General features: G+C 41.6%; 1 protein-coding gene across 1 annotated transcript in view; it reads right to left on the reverse strand.

Annotated features, from left to right (window-relative positions):
• DNAH11 (dynein axonemal heavy chain 11) overlaps positions 1–24232 on the reverse strand; it is a 226382-nt gene that overhangs the window by 72922 nt on the left and 129228 nt on the right. Inside the window, exons 54-59 of the mRNA XM_054991090.1 lie at positions 19685–19918; positions 17031–17177; positions 10389–10502; positions 8794–8937; positions 7666–7848; positions 5756–5857 (exon numbers count right to left, since the gene is read on the reverse strand). Coding sequence (XP_054847065.1) covers positions 5756–5857; positions 7666–7848; positions 8794–8937; positions 10389–10502; positions 17031–17177; positions 19685–19918 — 924 coding nt within the window. The remainder of the gene's footprint in view (positions 1–5755; positions 5858–7665; positions 7849–8793; positions 8938–10388; positions 10503–17030; positions 17178–19684; positions 19919–24232) is intronic.

The following is a 24232-nucleotide window of genomic DNA, read 5'->3' on the forward strand; positions in this document are numbered from 1 at the left end:
ATCCAAAGCACCTATTTTACTTGAGCTCTCAACAGTAATTAGGAGGGAAGATCTAAGACCAATGCACTATTTAAAGACAGACAGAAAGAGGAAAATAATATGGATATAAGGAACTACCTCATACCTGTGCTCCATCAAGCTCAATATTGTCTACTTTGACTGGCAACAGCTCATCAGGGCCTCAAGAAGAAAATGTTACTTCTGGCATCCAATATTATTTAACTGGAAACACCAGGAACTAAATCTGGGTCCTTCTGCACGCAAAGCATGTACTCTACCATTGAGACACAACCTTTCAACATGTTCACAGTCAAAGCGCTAGAGGTACCAGCATTGGACCTAAAGGTTTTGTGGACAGAACTCCATGCCAGCAGGTTAAAAACCCTGCAGACTTCATGCCCAGCAATAAATTTGCCTTCTGCCACTTTTTAATGAAGACTCATTTTCAGTCACTATGACAAACCACAAAATGGACATCATTAATTTTTACCACACAGTATTTGATAGAAGTCAGGTTCCAATAACCATAACGGACAGGCCATTGTATATCAAGATAAAATTTGTCCAATGGAAACCCTCTGATTTTTATGAGAAAAGAAGTTTATCACATTGTTTGGAGCTTTCCATATACAGCAAGTTTTCTTTCAAGTTGTTGGTCAGAGGATGAAAGGAAATAGTTCCAAAGATGTAGTTGTAATGTCTTTGGTAAGACATAGGCTTGTTTGAATGTAAGACATATCATCAACATGAACAGAGTATACCAAGTAGATAATATACAACATACAGTGATGAATGCAAAGGCAACTGTTGAATTTGATTTGTAAAACACACATCTACATTCATCAAAAATTTCAGGAAACACAATTCTAGTGATCTGACTTTTCAAAATATATATTAAAAATATTAATGTACGATCTATTCCAACATTACCTCAAGCATCTCCTACATAGTATTGTTGCCCCAGGAGATTCCTACATTCCTAGGGCCTATGCAACCAGACATACAGGCAGCCTCTGTTTGGGTCAAACTAGAGAATCATGACAGAAATTAAATGCAATAAAATGCCATTTGATTTTGAGACAGCCAGATTGTGAGAAACTGTCACACTCCTCAGTCAAGAGCATGCCTTGTGACTCTATGCGATATCCTCACACCCAAGCCAAATAATTGTAGGACAAGTGACTTTACATTCCATTTTTATCAGAAATATCCCTTGTAGGGCTAGCTTGAGGGGTGGAGGGTGAAGTGCAAGGCGACAGAAGACACAGAGGCCTCAGGTAGAGCTCAAAAGGCCACAACTTTACTCAATACATATTTAAAGAGCATTGGTGCCTTATGGGGCTTGGATCCAAGCACTATTGATCCACCTGTCAGTCAATGACCCCACATCTCCTCAGTCCACCAGCTGAGGAGAAAACTGCGGGAATCCACCTGGGCTCAGGCCACTGTGTGGTATCCTTGCAATCTGGGAGCACACCCTGGCAGCCCCGAGCTGGTCTTGCCCCTTTGGTGCCTCACTCTCAAGATCCTATAAGGGGATCCATATCTATGGGGAAACTGTCAGCCAGCCATGTTTTCTCCCCAAAGGATCCATACCCCATGCCAAACTGCCTCTACCAAAGTTGTGACAGCAGTGTAAACAGCAACCAACCCGATGTGAAAAGCAGACCCCAGAGCAAAGGAGGGAGAGGCCAAACTCCAAATGAACCAAAACTTGATGAAGCCAAGGGGAGGGTAGGAGGGATGCCTATCGCAGGCATGTGATAGACAGGCCCAGTTGGGTCTCTCATTTATGTTCCACCTGTGAACCTGAGTGAGGCCTTCCCCTGCCAGGTCCGCAGCTAGAAGCCCTCTCACCACCTGGCCAGGCCACCTTTGATTGTCTGGCCTGGTGGCATGTGCCCATTGGCTCTGAAGCCAGGTGTGAAGGCCACTGGAAGCCACCTGGGAGAGCATAGCAGCTGCCTTGCCCGAGGTCCTGCACCCATGGCCTCCTGGTAAGTCAAAAGGCTTGGTTTGCAGAGCCAGCTTGTGGGTCCCAGCCCTCTGTGTGGTTCCCCTGCTACCTGGAAGCAAGCATGCCCTGGCAGCCCATAAGCTGGGCTTGCCCCTTCTCTTTGCCAGTTTCACCTGTCAGTTTCACCTCCCCTTCTAAGAGGTGAAGAAGAAATAAACAAACCTTCTGAGCAGTGATCTCCTTGGCTCTGTAGAGAGGGGAAACTGACAAACTCCCTTCACGTGCTCCTCCTTGTGTAATTCATCTCTTGTAGTTTAGCTCTGAGTAGACCTGCTCAGGATTGGTCTCTTAATAGAAAAGTGGATATTTTGTGCCATTTATAAAAATAGCAAAACTAGACCACTGACAGACAAAGTAGGGGGGTTTTGCCTACTCAAAGGACTCTTTAGGTTTGCAGAAAAAAAACATTTGTTATTTTCAGGTTTAAAAACTGCAAAAGTACCTTCATGAGGCCTGAAGATGCTCTAAGAGGCACAGAGGAACAATGCAGATGTAGTTAAAGGGAAGGATAGACAGAGGTGAGGAAACGGACATGCTCAAGCACCTGAGAGTTCATGGAATTCTGCAGGTGGGTGTGCAGGAATTTCCTCTCTCTTCACTCATGCAATTCCTTGTAGGCTTCCTGCTTGTTCCCTCTGATAGCAAGATTCACAGTTGAGTGCCTGTCACAAAGGCAATGAAAGAGAGCTACCCACAAACATGGATGGGGTCTTTGCATACTTGGGAGATTGCTTAGGTATGCAGAAAAATATTCACTTGTTAATAGCAAAAAGACCTACCCTTCAAAAAACCCCATGAATAGATTGAGTATGCCCATTGTCCTTAGGCTTTTGAGACCAGGTTCAGCGCAGTTAAAAGGCAAAACAAGTCAAAAAGAGAAATGGAAGCTGAGCTTTTCAAATAGGTATCTTAGAGGGGACAGATACACTGGGTGGGGAGAAATTGCCCAGTCATTCAGCTGGATCCGGTGCAAATATCATGCAAAGACCTTGGATCTTCTCAGCTTTTCTCTCTCCAGTAGCCACTCCCAAACCTGGGCAGGAACAGCAATTTCATTCCTTTCGCCCTCCACACTGTAGCCTCCCAGCCCATGCAACTCTTTCTCCACATAGGTACCACAACCCTGGGAATAAACTTTGCCAGGGCTGGAAGGGACTGCTTGTGCGGGGGCGGGGAATGGGAAATATCCATAGTCATCATTACCACCTTTCACTGACAGATCACTGAATACAATGCACCCCCCCCAATTTTGTACAAGTCTCTAACTTGCCTCTTCTTTATTTAGACACTCATTGCTGTTTATTTATTGATGTAAAATATATTCATTATAAAGAACAATCCTAAAATCTTAATTTCTGAGCTAATTAATTTTTGAAGGATTATGATGTTACATTTTTATAACTTCTTAATATTGAGCCTCATTATGACTACAGTGTTTACTACTTGGAAAGCATTCCCATTATAACACTGGACAGATGTCAGGCATGGCACATACTTCAATATCTGCTACTTCTGCGGGTATTTCTAATTGATAGGTCTGCTGTATATGCACAGTCATTGTCTGCCCTTGCCACATGGTGACAGAAAACCTTGTATGGCACAGGTGCTGCACCTATGGAATTCACTGCCACAGGAGGTGGTGGCAGCTTCCAGCATAGACAGCTTTCAAGAGGGGATTGGATAAACATATGGAGCAGAGGTCCATCAGTGGTTATTAGTCACAAGGTATAGATGGAACTCTCTGTCTAGGGGAGTGATGCTCTGTATTCTTGGTATTCTTGGGGGGGGCAATCAGTGGGAGGGCTTCGAGTGTTCCTTCCCCACTGGCAGACCTCCTGATGACACCTGATTTTTTTGGCCACTGTGTGACACAGAGTGTTGGACTGGATGGGCCATTGGCTTGATCCAACATGGCTTCTCTTATGTTCTTATGTTCACCTGCAGAAGAGTCTATAACAGCATATGCTAATGATCAAGACTTCTGAAAAATGCAGCACTGCAGACGGTGTATATGACATCGCTTTGGACACCAATTGCTAGTTGTGGCTGGTGCTATGGAAGTATATCTTGCATGGGACATATAGACATAAATACACATTTATGAACTAAATATGTGATAACAAGATTTACATATGGAAGAGACATAGAGGGTTTTGTAGATTTAAATTTAAACGATGTTCACAAATTAATCTTTTTTAAACAATATAAAATATTTAATGGAGATTTTCAAAAAATAATTTAAAAATGTTTCAATAACATTTATCTTGTTATTGCATGTGTTGACAAGGATTTAATTTGTCATTTTGAAATATATTTTAGCAGGTATTAAAAATGAAGGGTTGGTAGCACTGTGCCATCCAGACTGATGATGTATTATTGATTACCATGTAATAGCTGCAATATTTATTAATCATTATAGAAAATTACCAGCTAGAAAAAAACTTCTGTATGAAAAATTAGCACAGTACTTTCCCCACAGAAGCCACAGAAAAGCACTGGCTTATAGGATAGGATTCCATTGGAAATCCATGAGACAGGGACAACTACCTGTGACTCTATTTTTCAAGGTATTAGTACATGGAACAATAAACACAGAGCACAGTAGGCCAATAAGTAATAAACTGGCACAATGCTGAGAGATGCATTGAGAAAGAAAAACTGGTAAACAAATGGATCAAAGTATGGATAAAGCATGTTCATTTAATGGGCAAAGAATTACTGTTCATGGCACTGAATCTCATATCCTTATGAATAGTGATAAATAATTTATATTACTGGAGTAAGGAGGACTGGGTAGCCTAGTTAACTTTAAGTAGATTATAATGCAGTCCTAAGCATTGGAACACATGGAATTCGTTGCCACAGGAGGTGGTGGCAGCTACAAGCATTGCCAGCTTCAAGAGGGGACTGGACAAATATATGGAGCAGAGGTCCATCAGTGGCTATTAGCCACAGGAGATAGATGGTATTCTCTTTGTGGGGAGGTGGTGCTCTGTTGTCTTGGTGCTGGAAGGAAGGCAGTGGGAGGGCATCTGGTGTCCTGGCCTCACTGACAGTCCTTTAGATGGCACTGGATTTCTAGCCACTGTGTGTGACAGAATGTTGGACTGGATGGGCCACTGGCCTGATCCAACATGGCTTTGCTTATGTTCTTATGTTCTTAGATCTACTCAGAATCCTATGCAAGTCTACTCAATGGGGCTTACTCCCAGGAAACAAATATTGAAAAAGAGACCCCCTCAGACTAGTATATATTTAATGTTCATAAGTATCTGAAGTCATCATTTAATGTTAGATTTGAACTAGTTCAACAGAGGACCAGATTTGTATAGTGCAACTTTGAGTAAAGTGGGCAACAAATACAATTGTTACTTAAATATACCATACCAGTCCAGAGAGACCAGACCATAACAATTCATACATACACAGTTACATGTACTAATGTGGCTAAATGGCTCTTGCCAAAATTGTTGTTTCTTGTAAAGGACTCAGTTAACAAACACAAAATGTATGAAATCTTCAGCTGGTTTATAGGAAAAGATGTAATAATGTGTAATATAACCATATCTTATCTTTGACACTAAAAGAATAGCTTCATACTCTGGCAGAGCCAGAAGGCAATAAAATCCCTTATCTTTACAGACAGGCTTGGAGCACTGCCACAAAGAGGAATGCAAGCCAGTTACATCTGCTTGGGGCTATGCAGTAGGATTAGGAATGTAGTAGGCTTGCACTTACGCTAAGTTTTTTCCTGATGGCTTCCAGCTTCTCAGTAGCTGCTGCAAGTTCAGCATTTGCTTGGGTCAGTGCTTGACGTTTTGGCTCCACATCGCAGTATACCTAGGAATTTACACATTCCATAATGTTTTATTTTTTAAAAAGGAGATCCAGAGAAACAAGTTTAATACAATTTATAAAAATCACATATTGGGTTGGATCCATACTAAATTTTCCAGATGTGGAACGGAACTTTCCCAACTCTCCCACTGACTGCGGAACACTGATCTGCATAAAATGCTGCTGGGGGGGGGGGGCAGGGGACCCTGAGGAGCACCTTGAAAGGACTCTGCAGCGGGAAGAGAGAAATCAGCAGAAACTGCCAATTTAGCCTGGATTCAGCCCACTGCTCTCATGGCAGGATTTTGCCATCTACTGTTTTCACATCAGCTTATTAGACATTATTTCTGCCAGAATTCCATCTTCTTTTTTAAAGACTTCAAGATGCACTTAGAAATCATAGGAAGGAACTTCACAGAGTAGATAGATCCACGCACGCATTGCATTTAAATAAAGCAGCATCCTATGCACAGTTGTGGAAGACTCAGGAGATACCATCTATGGAAGATTGGATTTGGAAAGTTTTGAATATGGTAGAAATGGACAAATTAACAAGGGCATTGAAAGAACAAGAAGAATTGGATTATACATTAAGCTGGGAAAAATTCAAGAAATATGTGAAGAAAAAGTGGGACATGAAGGGGAAACTGTGGTCTTTGGAGAATTAAAGGGGAGATAGAAACTTACTTAAGGTCAAAAAGGGGTATATTTTATTGTATTTTATTGGATTAGTATGGAGTTATAGTGTTATAGTAATAGGTATTTAAGGAATAGTATGTTACACATATATACATGTATTCTTTTTAAAGTTAGTATATTTAGTAGTACTTATTATATACTTATATAATTTTTATATTTTTAATTAAGATAAGTAATATAGTAAGCGTAGATAGTTGAGATGAGTAAAGAGATTTGATTAGTATGCATAATATAGATATACAGTATAGACTTTAAGAATCTATATGATATACTTTTTAGATTAAGTTGGGTATGGAAAACTGCTGGGAGTCACTAGAAAAGGGGGGGGAAAGGATGGGGAAATTGTTATGGGGTAGATAATGTTAATGATTTTTGTGTATGTTTGTGAACCCATCCAATATTTTTTTTTAAAAAAATAATAATAATAAATAAAGCAGCATCCTGGAATACAGTAGAATTTAATATTAGCAGCTCAGTATCCATCATAATCCGCTGCTCTTGTTGTTCTGTACTTGTACTGCTATCACAGCCTGCAGTTAGGCAGTACTGATGCAGAGAAATGTGGGGATATTTTCCTTTCTTTTACAAATACTTGCTTGTCTGGTAACACACTGCTGTTGATGGTACATGAGTGCCACCACCTGCATCCTTGACCTTCTCATGCTTTCCTAAATCTGTTAGGAAAGTAACCAATAAAATAACAATATTTGTTGTTAGCATCTAAATAATGTGTTTGCACTTTTAACTTTTCACATACACTACCCATGAATATTTACAACAAACTCTGTAAGACATTAAGCCCTAAATAAAGTCTGCTCACTTATGGAGACCTAATGAATTCATGGCTCAGATGACATTTGAACTGGGGACTTCTTGGTCCATGCTCTTAGCCCGTGCAGTGCCCCAGTGCTCATATTATCAGAATTTAGAGGACTTTCCCTTTGCTATGTTCTAATATAAGTTTAAAAAAAAAAACATTGTCCTAGTGAGGCTGTAAGGAATTTATATGCAGCTTACGTCAATCTTCACTTGAAACAACTGCTTCCATAAAGAACGCCCCTGAAATACCAAATCCATTTAACATTCTAACTAGAAAAAAACACATTCAATACCTCATAGTATTTTATGATGTTGATAACCCAGGCACAGAGACCAGCTGCTGCAAATGACTTAATGCGAACCAAGTTTGGGCTGAATTCTGGATCTTTTAAGTACTGTTCTTTGACTACTTTCAGGCAATTCTCTGGGATATGCTCTTTATCATAGTTAATTAAAGCTTGCAAGAATTCATCAGTCTGGAAGGAAACAACATTTAATGTACCTTATAGTTAAAGAATACTGCAAATAAATACTTTCCCCACAATAAAGCATGACAAACTCAGTTTTGAAAACAAAACTATATATATGAGACAGAGAGAGAGAGAAGCATGAATGACGTACACTTTCTCTCCCTATACTTCTCAGTTCTCCCTAAGAACTTATATTTTCCCAGTGAAGGATTCACTGCACATTGTATGCAAAATAACCAGCTTTGTGAGGGTAAAATCCAGAGGCTACAAAACAAGTTTGCTCATGATGAATAGGCCATATGAAAGAGTAGAAACAGTGTGCATTGAAGGACCTCCTGGCTGCTTCTCGAATTCCAATTCCCCTTCTCCCAAAGCTGCTTCTTAAAAAGGATTACACATTTTTGCATTGACAGCAGCCACTGGACATTGTTAGCCACTGCTCTTTTTCCTGTTCATTTGTGGAACCATCCTGACTGCAGATAATGGAACATCAATATCTCCCTACTGCTTGCATGTTCTCAACTTCTGCAACTATTAGTGCTGCTCCCAATGATCTGTGATCCAGTAGCATTTTACAAAACATTATTAATCATTCATGAACAGAAGAACAGATTTCTCCCCCTCCTCCCTGCAGCTCTCTGTGCCCCTCCAACTGGATTTTTCATACTAAATGGGCCTTGGGATGTGTATGTGTATGTGTGTGTGAGAGAAGGGGGGGATTTCTGTCAATTTCCTCTTAAGTTGCATCCCACCCTGTTCCTGAGGGTCATCTCAGCTTCAGGAGCAGTTTTTCAGGGTTGTAGAAAGTTGCAGGAGAAAGAGAGAGGGGTAGAGATCAATTTCATTGCATTCATCGGTGAAAGGATCTGACTGAATTTTCAATAAGTTAACTTTGACATCCATATTTTAATAACATAACAATTTGGCAGACAATGCCACTCTTTCAAGTACCTTTCCCATGAAGATTTTAGCAGCTTTCCAGCTTCGGTCTTTTGGTATCTTTCCTTTATTCGCCAATAGGATCATTACTGCTGCTAAGATGTTTGCTACTACAGTTGGCGGGTTAGGGAAGGCTCTCATTTCCAAAACATTTGCCTGAAAAACAATCACGCAAAGATGACTCTGAAACAAGCCAAACGTATAATAAAAATGTTCATAGTAGAAGAATAATGGGCATGATTGAGTTTGAAGAGGGAAATTTTTCAGTTTTGGTTAACGTGCCCTTCCTGCATTAGTAAGTTAATAAGGGTGAAACCACAGGTTGTGTAAGACATCATCCCAACAGAGACTTACAACAAGATGCCAGTTGTGCCTTCCCTGTGGGAACTCAATTTAGAGGTGTCACAGGGGCTCAAGTTCTGGTCAGGACTGTGGTCCTGGGAGAGGAGGGGCTTCTGCCTTCCCCCGTGCCATTTTCCCAACCAAATCAGCCCCCATTCAGTGTATGTGCAGCCCTTCCCAACAGTCTAAATAACATTCTCAATCTTTCTGGACTAGGAAAAGGGTGCAGGAAGAAGGCAGGGGCCCCTCTTCCTCCTGTTCCATGGTCCTGAGCTGAACTGGACCCCAGCAGCATTTCTAAACTGAGGTGCAACAAGGAATTTGCAACTGCCCTAAGAGAGGGGCTGTAGCTCACTGGAAGAGCATCTGTTTGGCATGTAGAAAGTCCCAGGTTCAATCCCCAGTATCTCCAGCTAAAAGGAGTGGGTAGTAGATGATGTGAAAGACCTCCACCTGATACCCTGGAGAACCCTTGCGATACTGATTTTGATGGGCTAATGGTCCGCAAGTGTCCATGTGGCTGTAAGTCCCCAAAGTGATCATTTGTAAAATGTAACATGTAGTTTGGGCCTAAGTAGAGCAAAATACCTCTAAAAAAGGAAAGCCATAAGAATCACAATAGCCCGGCACTCTGTCTCTAGCAGAGATCAGCCAGATAAGCCCAGATTTTCATTGCTCCTAAGATCACTTAATCCAAACTTCAACATATTTTGGTTGCCAATTTTTATGCTCTTTCTTAATTTTAGGTTTTAATGTTGTGCTCTATGTTAGCTGATACTAAAGTAAAGTAAAGGACTCAATTACAATTGGATCATACTTAAGAGGTAGTTAAAAGAAACAGGAAAAATCCCTTATCAATTGCCTTCATTGTTGGAAAAGTAGATTTGAAAAAAATAAAAGCAATGTGCTGAAAAGATTCTGAGCAACAAATTAGTGAGATTTCAGTATTGGGAAAAATGTAACCAACAAAGAGGTATATCATCATCATCATCATCATCATCATCATCATCATCATCATCATCAACAACAACAACAACAACAACAACAACAACAACAAATGAATACAAATCTACATTTATTACATGAAAAACTAACCGGGAAAAGCTTCAAATCAAGAGTTGTAGGTCCATTTCCTGGAAGCAAGAAAGATGTTCCTATCCTAGGAGTTACAAGGAAAGTAGGAAGCTGTTTTCTAGAAAACACAGTGTAATACAAGGTTCAATTTCCAGATCATGTGGTGGTGGAACAACCACGCTGGTGCCTACCTTATTAAGTGTATTTAAAGCAGCAGTGGCAGCCACCAGAGCAGGCTCAGCTTTCATCAGGTCATCTTCACATTCTTTCTGTTTACAAGATACTTCTTCTTGGATTGTGGCTACCTATTTGAACACAGACTCTTAGTTTAATTTGAGACCATTTAAATCTATGAATTTACAATGGACTGCTGAGTGCTGACTACTTCATTTGAACCTTTTTCTAGCAATAATGTCTAACACTTTTTCACATAAAAAGAGTGTGAACACAGCTACCAAGTGTTTCATTTATGCAAAGTTATATCATATTCTGTCCAACAGAGTCTGTGCCATAGTACTCTCCAAGGTGATTTGTTGTTTATATCCCGATACATAAGAAGATATTTACTGTAACCTTTGACAAAATGAGAGAAAAGCTTAGAAACATTCCCTTCTTTGCATTGGGAAGAAGACTCTAACTTCCCTGGATTTCACCCAGGGATTTATTTTTTTAAGTAGCACTACTGCTATTAGAGTGCAAAGGAAAAGGAAGCCTTGCTGGCAATCAATACATTTTAAAAAATAAATCAGCATTAGTGCTCTTTTGTTAAAGTACCACAGCAGTGCATCACTCAAACTCTCAACATTCAGAAAATGACACAGACATAGTGGAAGATATTTTGCTGTTTATTATCAGCAATGACATAGACTCTCCAAAGGTTACATTCACACAAATATATTTTATGGGTTATGTCTGTATCAATTAAGAGTGTGTGTGTGGAGTGGGGGATGCATTTTCCTAATGAAACAAAATGTTTATTTCCACAGTAGGAAAACTCCATTTCTGTGCAACAGAGGTATTACTTTAAAAAAATGCTGGATCCTGGGCAACAGCTGCATAACTGGAGTGAGAGCCACTCACTCCATGGACCTCACAGAGAACAACTTTCCTACTTTCCCCTCTTACTGTAGCCCATTCCCCACCCCCACCCCCTGATCTTTTGTTCTTTCAGGTGAGTGGACCTTCAGAAATCACGTAAGGGGAAAAGTGGGGGTGTGCAGGAGAGGGAAATGAAAAGAAATGGCCACCCCCATAGATAGAAGTGCCCTTAAGTGTCTTTGGAACTGTATGGTTTGATACCAGTCAATTAGTGAGACTGAAGTTGCCCTATCCCTAACAGATATCTGCAGCCATTACTACTGCCCCTTTTCCACCATGCTGCATCCCACACTGTGCTGGGTGTGTGTATGAGACACCTAATTGTCATAAACAGCTTTTTAGGTGACACGGGTGGCTGCAGAAGACAAGGGGAGGTAGGAAAGATGTGATCCAGATCTAGGGCTGCCATTCCCCCCGGGGTGGGGGATTCCCTGCTCCCCCTTTACCCCCATGCCCACTTTCTTGGCCAGTGGGGGGTGCCCTCCCCAGGGCACCCCCGCGGGCAGTGCAGTGTACTCCCACTCCCACAGAGGCCCTAATCACACCGTGCAGTGCCCCACAGCGGGCCCGTTTCAGGCCGAATCATACCCCTTGGTGTGCGCAGGGGCGCCCTTTGACCCATGTGATGACATCACTTCCTGGAAGTGATATCATCACGCAAGCCAGGAGCATGCGCACACATGAAGAGAGAATCCAGGGATGCAGCAGAGAAAGTGCCAGGCTCCCAGGCTCCCGCTGGGGGAGTTAAGGGACCTGGCAACCCTATCCAAATCACAGAGGTACTTGTGATCTAGCAACTCTGCTAATTTAAAATGTTTGATAGCTAGCACATTAGTATCATGCCAAATCAGTACTGTCTGGATCCAAATATTAATGTTGGATCCAGACAGTACTGGATCCATATCAAATATTAATTACTCCAACATCATTGAGTGCAATGCTGTGACTAAAGGGGGTTGGAAGAAGGTAGGTTTGTTCATGATCAATATATATGGTTTTAAAATTTTATATTAGTCCTCCTATGTTAAAGTGACACAGCAGTGAAGCACTCAGTTTCTAATCATTTTTTTTAAAAAACAGTAAATTTCAGAAAATGGCACATCTTCACTGTTTTTTCAATCCATCTCATTGATGTTGCTTGTGGGCTTGTAATTACAGTTCATCAACTTGTGTTACAGAGATTAACAACTGGAACATCCACCAACCTTTATTTATACCTGTCTTCAGCCTTCCCTCCTTCCCTCTTCCTTGCAGCCCAATTGTGCAGTAGAGAACTGCACAATTGTGGGGGGCACCTCACTTTCCCCTGGTATCCCCCTTGACCTCCTTTTCTCCTCCCGGCAATCTCCATATTCTCACCCTTCCCTGCTTTTTTCTCTCATCCACCAATGAACCTATCTTTGATTTGCTCCACATCTTTGGCTATGGTGGTAGAGAGTGCCCTCAAGTCATAGCTGACTTATGGTGACTCCTGGTGGGGTTTTCATGGCAAGAGACTAACAGAGGGGGTTTGCCATTGCCTGCCTCTGCAACCCTAGTCTGCATTGGAGGTCTCCCATTCAATTACTAACCAAGGCCGACCTTGCTTAGCTTCTGAGATATGATGAGATCAGGCTCACGTGGGCTATCCAGGTCAGGGTACATCTTTGTCTATATTGATATTTATTTAATTTATACCCTGCGTTTCTTCACAATGGAGCCCCAAACCAGCTTACATCTTTCCCCTCTCCTCCATTATATCCTCAGAACAGCCCTGTAAGGTATGTCAGGCTGAGAATGTTTGACCGTCCTGAAGTCACCTAGTGAGCTTTCATGTCAAAGTGGGAATTTGAACCTGGGTCGCCCAGGTCCTAGTCTGAAATGCTAACCATAATACACTCTAGCGTTTATAAGGTGGATGTTGTTGAACAGTAGCAAGCAACTGAGCCTGGGTGAGTCATGCAAGTCTCCCAGTGAGACCCTGTCCCCCAATGAGTTCTCCCTCAAAGGCCCTAATAGCCCTGGAAAAGGCCTTGTCCCCTCACTTTGCTTTTTACTAACAGAAATCAAGGCCTGAAGACTGGCGGTACTGTTGTGGTTGCCTAGCAATGGCCACTGAGGGCAATTGTTTCTTAAAGCTACAGGTGCTGCTTTTTTCTTAAAGAAGGGCATTCATTTGCTAAAGTACCAGGATTTTAATCTCCCCACTGCTTTTTAAAGAAGATTTCAGATTTCTCTGCAATCCTGGGCCTTTTTCAGATACATAGAAAGATCTATCCTGTCTGTTCATGACTCCATTATCTGGATTTAAGTATCCAGAGATTTGTTAATGTTGAGAATTAGATACATTAAGAAAGTATTCAACTGACCAAATTTAATCGCTTATGAGCCATTATAATTTCAGCAGTTTGAATTAAATAAAGCCTAGATAATGGTAATGATTTATTTGCAATAAGAAGCATAAATAGACCTATATTGCTGAAATACAAATTTTCATTTCCTGATCCATTTTATTGAAATAAAATATGTAAATTAATCTTCTTAGATCATCTTAAAACTACCAAAGAAGCATTAAATTAATGATGATCATGAATATGTCTTCAATTAATAAATGTCGTAAGAAACCAATAAACAAAGCAAGTTAGGTGAGATCATTTTTAGAGGCATGAAAAATAATCTCAATACCCAAAAATTGTCCCAAAGGGGTAATTATCTCATGATAATCATCTAATTGCTTAATGAAGTATTTTGAAATGTTTTAAGGACATTTTCCTATCATGCTAAATCCACCAGAACAACTGCTGCAATGGAAAGAAAATAAATCTGCTTAAAATGGATGATTAAAAACACTGATTTTTTTTCCTGAATTGCCTAGTTTGTGCAAGTTAAATTATGCTTCTTTGGGCTTTGAACTTTAAAGCTCTCTTTATATTCTAGTTAGTTTGGTTCATGAAGGTTTTCAATTAGCATAAATCAGAGAATAATTTCAGCTCTAGCCCTCACTTAAATGTATGAACTACAGCAGTTTCAGGTAAACTTTTTTGACCTGAGTATCCCCCGCCCCCAAAATCTACCTATGAAAAATGCCAGTATGCTGGCAAACAAAAGCATGGTGGGGAGACAAGGGCTGTAGCTGGGAAAACAAACTAGGAGTTTGTTGAGCCCCAGAAGTGTAGACAGCACCTCAGGGGCTTGCCTCTGTTCCTTGGGCAGAGAGCCAGCCCTGCATGGCCTGCTCAGAATATTGCTAATGGTTACCTACTCCCTGAACTAGAGAAGTATTATGAAAGGGAATGTCATGGCAGGCATTTCTGTTTGAGTCCCAATCACATATACTGTTCAAAAGGACTTTTAAGGATCAGTGTGGTATTGTAGTTAGAATGCTAATATAGGTCTGAGAGCCGAACTACATGATACGAATGGCATGCGAACGACACGCAAACGGACTTACACGTGTCTCCCCCCTGCTTTCCTGTACACTTGCCAGCACAGCCAGACTGCACTTGGTCCCATGTCCATGTTGGCACGGGTTTCTTCTGTGCTCCATGGGACTTGGTCCCATGTCCATGTTGGCACGGGTTTCTTCTGTGCTCCTCTGTAGGAATGCTATCCCATCATGCATTGCCAGTTTGCACATGCTTAAACCATCCCCTGTAACCATCCCCTGTCCCCTATTGCCTTTCTGTGTGGGAAGAGGGAAGCGGAAGCAAAACAGAATCACCACTCTGCGACGGCAACTAGATGATATGGTCCATGGACACTCACCAATGTAAACCGTTTTTTTTCTGACACGTGCACAGAGCAGAGCCACGGACATGAGTTCATCGGGGGTAAAAGAGACACGGGAGGAAAAAAATGAATCTGGCCACTCACATAGACTCGTGTAATTCATCTCGTCTAGTTTGGTTCTTAGAAGCTCAAATCCTTGTTCACTATGAAACTCATGGGATGATCTTGGGTCAGTCATCCTCTGTCAGACTAACCTATACCACAGAATTCTTGTGAGGATAAAATGGAGGCAGGGAGAAACAGGTGTACTGCCCTGAGGTTCTTGGTGGTAGGCTTGGAAAAACAATGAATGAACGAACGAACGAACGAACGAACGAACGAACGAACGAACGAACGAACGAACGAACGAACAGAACACTATAATACGCCACCAGAAAAATGCAACATAAACATTTGTGATAAAAATACTGGAAAGGGCTGGAACAGAAAAGAAAACAGAAAGAAATGAAAAAGGGCTGAAATAGAAACAAATAGTAACACTGGGTAAATGATGAGGGCAGCAGATTGCTTGGAGTCAGAAACATAGAGCTGGAAGGATTGCAAGGGTCATCTAGTCCAACTCCCTGCACATTCACAGTTACTTCACCCCCTCATCCCCCAGCGACCCCTGCTTTATGCCCAGAGAATGGGTTTAATGCAACATGTGGAAGATCTAGAAAAGGTTCTGAGAACGCAATATGGTTGCTAGGTCCCCCAGGGTCCAAACTGGGGGAGGAGGGGAGTCATGGGGTTGGTCATGTTCAGGGGGAATATTCTGTGTGTGCATGCAAAGTGTACATGCATTCCAGAACCTTTGTTGTCACACTGGGAATGACGTCATTCTGGTGTGACAATGAAGGCTTGGGAACACGCTCCAGAGCTCCTGGGCCTGTTCCTTGCACTTCCCACCCCCACCTGCCAGCCAGGTAAGAGGTGGAGGGGGGCAGAGATTGGGAGCGGGGGATCCCTCACCTCCAGCAGGTGAACCCTAGAACACAGGAAGGCAATGGAAGGCCTGACAACAGTTGGAAGAAAGAGTGAGGAGGTGGCAATTCAGAAGGCAAGAGCTATTGCAGGATATTACTCAGCAAAATCCAGAGTTCAGGCTGTATTAAGGAACTAAGGAAGTAAGATGAAGAACTCAAAGAGTGGTGAAAGAGGCCTTTGTCAATGCTTAAGATAACAGCGATGGGCAAGGAGCTGCTAGGCCTTGCAGCCAAAAGAAACAGGAGAATAGGATGTCTTCATTTTAACGTTTTGTTTAGAAAACTGAAACTCTTAAACTGTACCTTGAACACTGGGAACTCAGAGCCCTTTTAACTGGGTTTTCTTGCCATTGTTACTGTTTGACGATAGCCCCAATTTTACACTTACAACACAACTTATTGTTAGAGCATGCTTTCAGTTTGTGTCTAGCTTTAAGCAAGATCACAGAGGTGTAATGGAGCTTCTTCATTAATAAAACTGAATATAAATAATTTCATTATGAAATATGTACGTTGTATTTAGAAAGAAAGGACCTAAGATCTGAATGGCAAATGCTGAACAGCAGAAAGTACATCACAGAATGCAAAATTTGGAAGTGAAGCTGCAAGTCAGCGGAATGGACTCTGAGAACAATTGAGTTGTTCAATTGAACTAAAAAATCAAAAGCCTTTAAAAAGCTGAAGTGCTCAGAGATGACTCCTGACCTTTACTGTATTACATACAGGCCTGATTCTCAAGATCCCCATCCATTATATGCTTGAATGAGCTCAGTACTTATTGTTCTTTCATATCATTAAAAGAGCTAAAAGGTTGGAAAAATGCATAATGTAAAGAAAGGTCAAGTGGTAATCATAGTGTGAAATGCTGAAACATGTGTAAGTATAATAATTCTTTAGATTTTATGCTCCCTGGAGAGGTAGGTGTTCAAAATTGTTCACCTGCAAAGGTTTATTCTGTGCTAAATATAGCTCAACAACACTGAATTGTGGAATTACACTGACCTTTTGCTCCTCCGCATCAGCAATGGCCTTTTCCTTGCTCACTTTCTCAGTCTGAAGCCCTATCTTAGTAATCAAAGCTTCAGCATCTTGATTTCTCAGTTGCAGCTCTGCTTCTTGAGAGGCAAGTTTGTATTTTAAGTCCTCCACCTGAAGCAGAACACCAAAGGCATTAGTCTGGTTTGGCTGCTGCTTCGAAGCTTGGGCAGCTTTCAGAAAAGGTGAGCACTCAACAGCTTGGTGTTAATGAGATATTTTTATGTTTATCAACCACAGGACAAGACCTCAAGCAACTATTTAAACTCCCTTCTCTAATTGGCTAAATAAGTGAAAACTGTAGGGCACATTTTCCTCTTCTCTTTACTAACTCCAGATAAATATATATTTCTCTTTCTTCAAGGAGCTAAAAGTGCATAGAACATAGTGTTAAAGAAGGAGTATCTCATTATATTTCATATTCTTGGTGTTTTTAATACAAAAATTTCTGCATTGTGGACTTGCCTGATATGGTGTATTCACTGTAAATTATTCCAAAACCACACACTGTTTATAGATCATTAATATTGTATTCTAATGAAAAGGGAACTATGTCTACAATCCTAAGAATGCTTTCCTGAGAGTAAGCCCCATTGAATAAAATGGGACTTCTGAGCAGTTCGGCTTCAGATTGCTTTCTAAATCTTTTTTGCATAGTTGATTAATTTAGTTTCCTATAGAGGCTATCAACTATGAGAGGTCAATGGAACCACCAAGTTCGGAGGCCATGTACGGTACCTCTGATTATCAGACACTGGGGACAAAAGGCAGAGTAAAACCGTTGCCATCATGTCCTGTTTATGCATCTTCCAGAAACATTTGGCTGCCACTTCTGGAAAAAGCGTGTTCAATTTGATAGATTCTTACCCTATTCCAGTAGAGATAGTCTTAGGAGTGAGGTGCACTTTTGTGATAAACAGATATTGCATGACATATTAATGGAATGTGAGGTGCAGCCTCCATCGGGGGGCACCTTCAGGTCTTCCTCTGTTGTGTCCTGTTGTCTGAAAGGCTGTCCAAGCCTTAGACTGGAGGACTACCAGGGGGTGTATCACTTTGTCCCTTGTGGGGGTGCCTCCCAAGAGCCCAGGCCCCTTAGCACCCTGGTCTGGCATTCTTGCCTCTTCCCCAGCCTGGTTTTGAAGCCCTCTCTTTATACTCCCCCCCCAGCCTCCCTCCTTATCCCCAGACCCACCCTCCGGGGCATGGATCATCACTAGGGCCAGGAGTTAAGAGCATCGCCCAGCCTATTCCCCCAGCTCCACCCCTACTAGCTTCCTTCCAGACCACCATCGCCCTGTGATTGGGCCGACTGAGGCTCTGTTCTCTGCCCCAGGCTCCTTCTCCCTTGCTGTGTCTCTGGCCATCTCCTGCCTCACTTGGGCCCCATCTTGTTGCCCCGTGGCTTGCAGTGGCAGCTGTGGTACTGCACTACGGCTCTGGCTCTGTAACTGGGCCCAGCAAGGCTCCCTCTGAGAGTTGCTCACGGCATCGCTGCTGAGCGCAGGGTGGCCTACTGCTTGAGGCTGCTGCCCACCTGCCTGCTGGAGCTGGTGGCTCATGAAGAACACCTTGTGACTGCCCAGTGATCCCTCCTTCATCCCCGGGATGTCATGTGGGTGAGTGGGGCCCTTCCTGGGGGCTGGGAGGGGCACTAGGGCTGCAGCCACATTGTCATCAGCTCTTCTGTGGCATCCAGGTGCAGCTCCAAGTCCAAAGCTATTCCTAGACAGAAGTTATGTATCCTTGTATTTCCTAGAATAGGCTAAGTCACTAAAGCAGGAGTCCCCGATGTTTTTGAGCCTGCAGTCACCTTCGGAATTCTGCTGGTGGGCACAGCCAAAAAATGCCTGCCATAGGAGGCAAAGCCAACCACAAAATATCAGAGATTGAAGTTATGGATAACTCTAATAGTAAGTCTTCCACATTTCAGACAGCAGCTCTGTATGACAGGATGCCTTTTAAAATGAACATACTATTTAAAAGCATTTTCTTGCATACAGACAGCTTATCTTCAAAGTGAAGATATTTGTGCTATAGTGGCAGCAACTGCAAAAGCAGATTTTAAAAATCTGTACAGCCAGTTAGACGCCCTGCAGGGGAAAAGCCCCACTGGCCTTGGCCAGTTTCTAAGAACACTTGGCAGGGACCAGGAAAAGTGTCAGCAAGGGCCATACTCTCACAGGTGCCCCATTGAGAGCCCCTGTACTAAGGGATGGCACCTAGTTCTCTAATGCCAATTGAGAGGTATGGAGGGTAGAGCATCTGTGGCAACTAGACTTTTCAGCAGGCCACTTTACTAGGGGTGAAGAGGCCTCTGTCCACTGGCTTACAATCACCAGCAAAGACAATAGTACACAGTCTTATGGTACCTTAAATACAAACAGATCTGTTCGCTCAAGATGCCATAAGACTCTTTGTTGTTTTCCTCAGAGCAGCTGTTGAGCAAACTGGAATAGGACCGAGGCCAACTACGGTCTTTGGTGGTGGAAAGTGATCCCAGGTCATAGCTGACTTGTGGCAAATCCTGATGGGGTTTTCAATGGAATGCTTTTCCATTCAAAAACCATCATTTAAATGATGATTATTTTATTAGTAGTAAAGTACATTTTCAGTATTACCTGAGAAGATGTTGTTTTCAATTTCTGAATGCCATTTATAAGATGCTCTTTATGCTGGGATATTTCCTGGACATTCTTTTCGAGAAGGTTCTTGTATAGCATAATTTGTTCCAAAAAGCTTTTTGGAGTTGTATAGTTGTACCGTCTCTCATTCTGACGAAACTTTGCACTTATCTCATTCATGCCAGTATGAGCATAGGCCATGAATTGACAAATGGAGTCATAAAACTGTGGCTGAAAACACCAATGAAATACAAGATAGTTTTACATATAAGATTTAATATTCAGTTCATTACATTATACAGACAATTGAAATTTCTTGGCTCAAAGATAAAGGGAATCACTGATAGCCTAGGCACTGCACCTAGGGTTGTCAGCCAATACCTGGCATCTGGTGGGAGACAAAGGGTGCTGTCAGTGTAACTTCGCTTCTTAGGGGAACCAGAAGTGACATAGCTCTAGTTTCTGGCGATTCATAGAGCAGCATGACATTACTTTAAGGTTTCCCCTGGAAGTGATGTCATATCATTACACAGATTATTTTTTCTCCTGTTAGCTGATCAAGTGGTGGCAGGAAACAGGGGTTGCCAGAGGGACGTGTGCTGCCATAGCAGTAGACCTGGAAACCCTAACAGGCACTTTATCTATTTATCAATTAAGCTGTGGAAGCCATGTTGATTTTGAACTTGTCAGGAATGAGGTTCATCCAGCCAAAACAAAACTGACTGTCTGACCTATTTCCTTAAGCTCCCCAACTTACGATGTACATAAACACGAGTTATGAAACATATTAAATGCCAAACAATTAACAAGTGTCTAAATTTGAGGCTCCCTTTGACTTGAGGCCCTGGCCACTGGATCCTCATTCCCCTCCTGCCCCAATTGGTCCAAGATATTCGTGCAGAGGGAGCCAGCCAAAATGGTCCAAAGCTCCAAGGCAATGACCAGAGAAACAAAAGCCCATCCAGCACAGACAGCAATCCTAGGGAACAGTCTGGTGAATAACAACAAAAACAACAACACCACAGGGGTCATTTTGTAGAAAAAGAGCTGGAGGAACTTATTAGCATAACTCATTAGCATATGCCACACCCCTTGACATCACTGGAAGTGTGTCATTACAATAACTGATTTGCATATGCCACACACTCCTGACATCACATATCCTGGTTGTTTTGGACCCAATCCTGGCCATTCAGGGCCGAAATTGGGCCCAAAATGGCAAAAAGAGGCTGAAAATGGCTGAAAAGGGGCCCAAAATGGTCAGGATCGGGCTGCTGCTGAGTGGGAGAGTGATCTAGCACCCACCAGAGGCCCAATCTGGGCCGTTTTGGCCCCAATACAGGCCGAAACGGACCCAAAATGGCCAAGAGTTTGGTGGGCGGGGCCACCTGACATGTGACCTCTTTGGGGACCTGTCAGAACTGCGTTCCTGCACATTCCCTCTCAAAATGAGCCCTGATGATGATGACGACGACGACGATGATAATAATAATAAGAGGGGTGTTACAAGTACATCAGGTAGTGGGAGAAGAAAAGTGAAGCCTGAATGATTACATCAGTAGAAGTACAGAAAAATTAATTCAGGCTGTGAAAACAGAGAACATATTAAAAACAACCAGAAGAAAGGCTGAATACAAGAAGAAACAGTTTGAAAACAGATTAAATGGCTGGAAAAACAAACCCTTATATGGGCAACATCTAAAAAATATTGAAGGAAAAAGGACAACAGCCTAACTTGGGCATGGTTGAAGATGGGTACAATCAAGAAAGAAACTGAAGGTCTGATCTTTGCAGCATAAGAACAAGCATTGCAAATGAATGCTATGAAAGCCAAAATTCAGAAAATCAGTGAAAATCCAAAATGTCGACTTTGCCAGGAAAAAGATGAAACTGAGTCCCACCTTATCTCTGAATGCAGCAAAATTGCACAGATGGACTACAGACAGACTACAAATCTAGACATGACAGGGTCTCAAAGCTGATTCATTGGTCATTGTGTAAAAAGTGTAACTTCACAGAATCACAGAGTTGGAAGGGGCCATACAGACCTTCTAGTCCAACCCCGTGCCCAATGCAGGATAAGCCTAAAGCATCCCTGACAAATATTCATCCAGCCTCTTCTTGAAAACTGCCAGTGAAGGGGAGCTCACCACCTCCCTAGGCAGCTGATTCCACCTTTGAACTACTCTGACTGTGAAAAAGTTTTTCCTAATATCCAGCCAGTACCTTTCTACATTTAATTGAAGCCCATTGCTTCAGGCCCTATCCTCTGCTGCCAACTGGAACAGCTCCTTGCCCTCCTCCAAATGACAGCCTTTCAAATATTTAAAGAGAGCAATCATGTTCCCCCTCAATCTCCTCTTCTTCAAACAAAACATTCCCAAGGCCCTCAGCCTTTCCTCGTAGGGCTCAGTCTCCAGACCCCTGATCATTCTCGTCGCTCTCTTCTGCAGCCTCTCAATTTTGTCCACATTCTTTTTGAAATGAGGCCTCCAGAACTGCACGCAGTACTCCAGGTGCAGCCTGACCAAAGCAGTATAGAGAGGGACTATGACCTCCTGCGATTTCAATGCAATAGCCCTTTTGATACAAGACTGAGTTTGCCTTTTTTGCCACTGCATCACACTGACTGCTCATATTTACAGTCTCCTCTTACTCCAAGATCTCTTTTGCATACACTACTACCCAGAAGTATATCTCCCCATCCTGTATTTGTGCTTCACATTTTTTTGGCCCAGATGTAATACTGTGCACTTATCTACGTTGAATTGCATCCTGTTCACTACTGCTCACTTCTCCATAGAATTCAGGTCTTGTTGAATTTTAACTCTGTCTTCTTGGGTGTTTGCCACTCCTCCCAATTTGGTATCATCAGCAAATTTAATGAGTACCCCTTCATCCAGATCATTGATAAAAATATTGAAAAGTACCAGGCCCAAAACCGAGCCCTGTGGCACCCCACTGGACACCTCCCTCCAATCTGATGAAACACAATTGACCACCACTCTTTGGGTTGCCAGTATCAAAGAATTCATGGGAACATCAGGTGGAAAAGGTGCTAGAAAATGAACAAGTCAAAATCTTGTGGGATTTCAGGATTCAAACTGATCGGCACCTTGTACATAATACACCAGACGTAACAGTTGTAGAAAATCAAAAAGTCTGGATAATCGACATTGCAATTCCTGGGGATGCCAGAGTCGAAGAAAAAGAACAAGAAAAAATGATTAAATATAGAGATCGGGCAATAGAAACCACCTGACTATGGAAGAAGAATGCAACAGTAGTCCCCATTGTCATTGGGGCACTTGGAACCATCTCAAAACATTTTGTAATTCATATGGAAAAACTGCAGCTTTCTGACATAACACCTACAGAACTGCAAAAGACGGCGCTACTTGGAACAGTGTACATATTGTGCTGATATCTGGTTGATACTTAGGTCTCTGGCGGAAAACTGTATCAGCTTAGCAAGGTCAATCCATAATAACATGTGACCTCTGCTTACTGTTGATTGTGTTTCGGATAATTCGAACAACAACAACAACAACTCCCTATAGGTAATAGGGAGTATATGTAATATTTTAGTGATGTAATAGAAGCAATAGATTTATAATATAGATAATAGGTATTTAAGGATTAGTATATTTTATATATATATATATAGTTAGTTAGTTAGTTAGTATATGTACCTATTATATACTTATATATTTTATACTCTTAATTTAGATAAGTATTATATTAATATAGTTAATACAACTAAATAGACTAGATTAGTATGTATTATATAGATATATATTATATATATTATTATAGATTTTAAGAATTTATAGTATATATTCTTTAGGTTAAGTTGGGTATGGAAAACTGTTGGGAGTCATTAGATAAGGGAGGGGGGAAAGGATGGGGAAAATGCAATGGGGTGGAAAATGATAATGATTATCATGTTTATGTTTGTTAACTCATCCAATAAAAATTAAAAAAAAAACAACAACATTCGATTTATATACCGCTGTTCAGGATGACTTAACACCCACTCAGAGTGGTTTACCAAGGATGTCATATTATCCCCACAACAACAAACAAACATTATTATCCCCACAACAAGGTGGGTGGGGCTGAGAGAGCTGTGACTGATCCAAGGTCACAAGAATCTAATGCTTCTTGAAGGGGCAGGGTTAAACCCCTGCCTCCTACATTTTCAGAGGCAGATTCATTTCACTTAAACTGTATACTTTTATTTCAACTGTTTGGGTAAGTAGACAGAGAGAAAGAAAGACCTGAGCATGAAATATATGGGGGAAATGAGAAAGGAATTAGTTCTACTGGGACAGAGAATGCTACTTTTATTGTTCACTGCTAGCCTTGATGTTATTCTATATATTGAATGACTGGAATTATTGATATGACATACAGATAAAATATTAATGTGAAAATTTTAAAGTCCCCATTCTTTTAAAAACATTTGTTATTCTAATATATTAAAATTACCAATTAAATGCTGCATTATCAGTGTAAGCAATTTTCATTTTGTCCTCTACGACT

Source organism: Eublepharis macularius, chromosome 11, assembly GCF_028583425.1.
Source record: "Eublepharis macularius isolate TG4126 chromosome 11, MPM_Emac_v1.0, whole genome shotgun sequence".
NCBI lineage: Eukaryota > Metazoa > Chordata > Lepidosauria > Squamata > Eublepharidae > Eublepharis > Eublepharis macularius.